We start from the raw sequence: 6004 nt of genomic DNA on the forward strand, positions 1-6004 counted from the left end.
GATTTGGATCAGTGAAGCTCTGATACCATGTAAACCGAGAGGAGCTGAAAGCTTTTGTGTATTTGAGACAACCCAAAGGGGTTGAATATATAGAGATTACAGCATTTATACAAGGAAAGAAATAAAAGCAAAATCATCTACCTATGGAAAACCAACTATATAAAGTATACTAGCTATACAAGGTATATTTCAATCTGTCTAACAGGAGAAGCTTTTCTTGCACTTACAATCGAGGAGATATTTTGTGGTAGTAGATGATATCTGGAAGACTGAAGCATGGGATGCTGTAGCAGCTGCCTTTCCAGACATGAATAACGGAAGTCGGGTCATACTTACCACTCGCAACAGAGACGTAGCTTTACATGCAGACGTCCAGAGCTGTGTTCATGATCTGAAACTTCTAAAAACAGATGAGAGCTGGAAATTGTTTTGTCAGAAGATATTCTTCGAGCAAGATAGCAGTTGCCCCCAAGATTTAGAGAGGCTGGGAAAGGAGGTTGTGGCAAAATGTCACGGTCTACCTCTCGCAGTCGTGGTCGTTGGAGGGCTTTTATCGAGGTAAGCAAGGCTCCCAAGTCAGTGCGAGAAGGTACTGAAAAGCCTTTGCTGGCCATCTGTTGAAGGCCAAGCACAAATTTCAAAGATATTAGCTTTAAGCTATGAGGGTCTACCCTATTACTCAAAGCCATGCTTTCTCTATTTAGGAGTTTATCCAGAAGACCAGTTCTCTGCTAAGGAGTTGATTCGATTATGGGTTGCAGAAGGATTTGTACATTCAGAAGGGGCCAAAACATTGGAGGAAGTAGGAGAAGATTGCCTAGAGGAGCTCATCCAGAGAAGCCTAATTCAAATAGTGGAAAGAAGTTCCATCGGGGGAATTAAAAGCTGCAGCATCCACGATCTTCTTCGAGATCTCTCACTCTTAAAAGCCAAGGAAGAAAATTTTCTCAACGTCAACACTGGGGGTGCAAGATGTCTCTCTCCTAAAGCACGTCGACTTGCTATGCATCATGGCGACTCTGCTTCTTTAAGCAACTTCCCTCTGCACCTTCGTTCTATTATTTGGCTCAGCTCACGGCAATATCTTCTACAAAATCAACAGAAGTTACTTTTCTGAGGCTTTCAATTGCTTAGGGTGTTACATCTCAGTCCTGATGGCATATGGATAAAGGCAGAAAAGGTTCCAAATGAAATAGGTACACTTATCCACTTGAGATACCTTGATATGATGGTAAATGTGAATGAAACAGGAAGAAGCCTACCGTCGTCGATGGCCAATCTATGCAACTTGCAAACACTAGTTGTACGTTTAACTAGTATCGGCCGATATCCAGTCCACATTCCTATTGATATTTGGAACATGCAACAGCTAAGGCATGTACGTGTAGGGTGGGGGGCATTTACATGTGAAGGGTCTACACTAGGCGAGCAGACCGCGGATGAACTCAGCCTTCCAAGCAACCTACAAACTCTAATAAATATTCAGGCAGGCAACTGGATTGAGAATTACTTGGAAAAGCTCATTAACCTTAGGACACTAAAAATAGACGAAGTAGATTCAAGTAGGCATGGAGAGGGATTGATCGACTCTATTCCCAAATTGGACCACCTCCAGTCTCTGAAGCTAAAAGGTGAACGTCTAATCCCATTTCTGCCAATTTTAAATCTGCTGCATTTGTTTAAGCTGCATTTGCATGGAAGTTTAGGGAACCTACCAGAGTCTCATGAATTCTCACCAAATCTCACCGAGCTTACCTTGTACCAGTCTGAGTTAGAGCAAGACCCTATAATGATACTGGAGAAACTAGCAAACCTTCAGGTTCTCAGATTGGAGTATGCTTCATACTTGGGAAAGGAAATGGTATGCTCTCGGCAAGGGTTTCCTCGCTTTGAGTTCTTGGTGATCGGACGCTTGGATAATTTAGAGGAGTGGAGAGTTGAGGAAGGAGCGATGCCGAGTCTTTTACAGTTACAGATGTATGGATCCCGTAAATTGAAGATGCTTCCAGAAGGATTGCAGCATGTGACTACCCTCAAGAAATTGAAGACATCTGATATGTCTTATAGTTTCACAAATAGGCTTCGAAATGATGAGGGAGAGGATTGGTATAAGATTCAACACATACCCTCCATCCACATTGGTCGGAGCCATTAAATCCTCAGGAGCACCTTCCATCAAAATATGCTGAAGCTATTTCTGAAGATAAATATTGAGATGTGGAATTTGTTGTTGTCATGACTGGCGATCAAAGACAGGCTTTCATTCTTTGTTGCAGACTGATTCAGGATATCTCCCTAGTAAAGCCGGTGAGATTTACTTCTCATCTTATTTCTCTCCTTTCCATTCATACTTTCAACTACAATCATAGCCGTTTTAAATTCCGAGTTTCTTTATAGCTATGGCGTTTTTTTTTTTTTTCTCAGTTTGTACAAGTTGGGCCCCTTTTTCCGATTTTTAGTGCATGGACCATAATATCGGCGTTTTTTTTTTTTTTTTTTTTTTTCTCAGTTTGTACAAGTTGGGCCCCTTTTTCAGATTTTTAGTGCATGGACCATAATATCAGCATTTTAGGTCCTGAACAATGGCAGCACTTCTAAAAGCTGAAAACCCCAATGTGTAACACCTCCTGTCATGCATGTTAACTGTTGGATGAAATGGTCGAACAAGGAATGTTTTCGATGGATCATATTCGAGTCCCATTTTTCTTCTCTATTGGTGAGTTAGCTCACATAGCAGTATGGTTGGATGACCTACATTGAAAATTGATGCTGCAGGACATGCTTCAACAATTGAAAGCGAGGCTTCGTGTAGCGGTATGGTTGGATTAGCTACATTGAAAATTGACACCACAAGACATGCCTCAGCCATTGAAAGTGATGCTTTGAGAAGAAGAGGGAGAGGATTAGCACAAGATTCAACATGTACCCTTCATTAACATAAATGAATAAGATGTGGATATGGTGTTGTTGTGACTAGCAATCAAAGATGAGCTTTCCTTGTTTACTGCACACAGTTCATGATCTCTCCAAAGCAAAGCGGGTGAGATTTACTTGCTTTTTAATCTCTCCTCTTTATTGATACTGTCAACTATAATCATAGCTGTTTTGACTTCTAGTTTACATTATTGCTATGCTATTTTCCTTATTTTTCAGTTTGTACAATAGGGCCACCTTTTCATCTTTTTGGTGCCCTATTGATAGTGGGAAACACAATGTCTGCATTTTGGTCACTGAACAATGGGCCCACTTGTACAAAATGAAAACCGAAATAGTACTCTGTAATCCTTCGGACAGAGCATCACATAATGCCTGTTATACATCATGCATGCTAACCGTTGGATGAATTACCTCAAAAAAGAACATTTTGTGTGTGGGCACGTTATTTATCTATCGATGAATCGGCCCACATGGCTGTATGGTTGGAAGACCATACCATTGATGCCCCATGGGATAAAAGTTGCACTTGTCTGACCATTGAAACTTTTCTTTCATCATCATGTGTTGCCAATGTGATTTTTAGACCATCCAGCCATAAAAGGTCCCTCCAAAGGGATGGTTTGGATCATCAAAATATGCAACCATGTGTGCTTGACTTGTTCATAATTATTTGAACCAAGAAATGGACGTCAACCACTAATTATCCTTATATTGAATGCTTACACAGATGCATTGAGGTTGGAAAGTCTCAAGCTTGTGCAACCCAGCTCCCTTGCAAGCCAACACAGGCCTGGATGGAAGACGCGCAAAATCCAAGCTGTCCATCAGGTGGGTCCCCACTTCTTGATGCCATAGCCCAAAAATCAGCCGAGTCCATTCTATGGAAGGATCACCAAAAGGGTCCCACACCCTAGGAATTCTGTGCAGCTAGACCCATTTTTGAGTTCTTCTTTTCAAAGCACATCATATATATGGCTTAACAAACTGTTGTATCTCAGACTAAAGGTAAGTGGTAGCGCATTTCTGTTGTATCTCAAATAAATTTAATTCAGTTCCTGGCCTCCCATTCGATAGGACATTGAAAGAATTACATGCTTTCTGTGGAAAATTTTACTCTTGAGAAAAGCTCTTGGATCTTCTTCTTTTAATTTCCTTTTTCATTTCTGGTGTGTTATCTATTGAAATTGCAGCATCTGATGCCTTGAAGTGAACAGCAAGGATATGGATCCTACATAGTGGGCCAAGATTATCATCTAAATAGCAACGTTTATGTTGCCCGTGTCTTTTGCATTATAAGTTTTGATTATATGTTTGTTTTCGAGTGACAAAGGTCAATGAGTAGACTTGATTTGTTCATGTTTTGATTTTCAAAACATTGTTACTTTGTGATTGTGGAAAGGGAATTAATAACTGTATTCAAGGAGAAATGCAGTGGAAGTTTGTTCCGTTTAATGGTTCTTATTCTGGCTTCCTCATTTATTAATAGCGTGAGACATTTGGATGATGTTTTCAAACTGTAGAATGAGAATGTTTGGATTTTTTTTTCCTTACCAATCTTCAGTGCTTCAATATAACAAAGAGTTCCCGTAATATTTGACTTGAACAACTATTTAGAGGGTAGGCTCGACTGTCCGCAATGCTTACATGGGTGCATGATCAAAGCTGCTCATCAAAGTGCAACCACAATATGGCTTTCGTTGTGTGGAATTCAGGTCTGTCCACTCATCTAATGGCCACACATTTACATTAAATGCTGACCACACTTGTGTGGAGCCTTACCAATCACATGCACAAAATAGCATAAGCGTGTGAGGTAAGAGCTTTTTCATCAGATGGACCAGCGTGTACAAAACAAATGGATGTCTAGAAGAAAACTATATCAGCCAATCCATTTCTTTTTTATAGTCTCCGACCTGAGAAGCAAACCTGCCTGATTTTGCTCAAGAACATCTAATCAATCTGGTCCATCTAATGGAATTATGGAAAGCTGGGATCTCATATGCATCTTCCATATTGGCATGTGCAGCTATATGTGGATGTGCACAGCTCCACACACCTGTGGGCTTAGCAAACAACTGTTTCAGATTTACTTAATTTGGTATTGATTTGGTTGGTCCTATTATATGATATTTGCCTTTACAGCATGTCTAACTCTTTAGCTGCAGTAGTGTAATTTTTGTTGTCGGCAGGGAACTCAACAAGGAGCAAGTACATTTGGATTTTCTTGCAGTCAATCCATTCTTTGAAACCCATGTCAGATGAGAATAGTAATCTAACATCCCAAGCTTAAATTTGGATGGTGTTAGTAATATTTCTACAATTTTACAAGTTCTCTTTTTGTTATGACCCAACCAAATCTAATCGGAAGTTCCTTGCCATCCAATTTTTTGCCATCTCTTTCCTAGATAATTGATATTTATTTTCTTTCCCTATCCGTGTCACGCCCCGAAATCCGGGTACAGAGTGTGCACCCTGAGACCCAAGTTTCAGTTCGTAACTCGTACACAAAGTGTACTAATTTAATTCATTAATCAGTTTAATCAGAGATGATAATTATATTCAATATAAGGTCCATCATAATCTCAGTCACACATGCATAATACTTAGCACCAATCAACTAAACATATATAAATCTTGACGACTCTTAAAATAAAATAAACCTTAAAATCATTCATTTATTATACCATTATAATATAATGATATTTATTCTATGTTAACATTATTACAAAGAAATAAATCTAAATAATTACTTAAAGTCTCAAAATAAATGTCAGTATGCATTATTCGTTAATTAAACTGTGCCAACAAAGTAAAACATATAATTAAAAATTTTCTAATGCCGCCACTTCATCCTTGGATAGGTATGGCCATGTTTCAGGCAGGTCATGTTCAGGTACAGTAGATCTTTTCGGTTCTTGCGTCGCATCATCTGCTAATGGCTTATCTGTACGGTTTTTCCATCAATAAAAACGTAAGCTGGCCAAGCTTAGTGATATAACCCAGCATGGTTCATAATCATAACAATTAAAATAATACATAAATACATGTACAATGATATGAATGTAAA

At 39.2% G+C, this 6004-nt stretch overlaps 1 protein-coding gene across 4 annotated transcripts; it reads left to right on the forward strand.

The window, feature by feature from the left end:
* The first annotated feature begins 259 nt into the window (after positions 1-259).
* LOC131258232 (probable disease resistance protein At1g58602) lies at positions 260-4293 on the forward strand. 4 transcript variants are annotated; one of them, XM_058259408.1, is made up of 5 exons: positions 260-370; positions 665-2307; positions 2776-3040; positions 3665-3942; positions 4128-4293. In XM_058259408.1, exon 2 carries the CDS (start codon positions 1226-1228, stop codon positions 2153-2155), a length of 930 nt encoding a protein of 309 aa, XP_058115391.1. In that variant the 5' UTR covers positions 260-370; positions 665-1225; the 3' UTR covers positions 2156-2307; positions 2776-3040; positions 3665-3942; positions 4128-4293. The 4 variants fall into 4 exon arrangements, with proteins under 4 accessions (XP_058115391.1, XP_058115392.1, XP_058115390.1 ...); XM_058259409.1 differs by having other exon boundaries at positions 3665-3765; XM_058259407.1 differs by having other exon boundaries at positions 3665-4293.
* The last annotated feature ends 1711 nt before the right edge of the window (positions 4294-6004 follow it).

Source organism: Magnolia sinica, chromosome 10, assembly GCF_029962835.1.
Source record: "Magnolia sinica isolate HGM2019 chromosome 10, MsV1, whole genome shotgun sequence".
NCBI classification, from domain to species: Eukaryota; Viridiplantae; Streptophyta; class Magnoliopsida; order Magnoliales; family Magnoliaceae; genus Magnolia; species Magnolia sinica.

Coding starts and splice junctions, on each gene's coding strand:
- LOC131258232 (XM_058259407.1), top strand. CDS start 1,226: ATGATGGTAAATGTGAATGAAACAGGAAGAAGCCTACCGTCGTCGATG.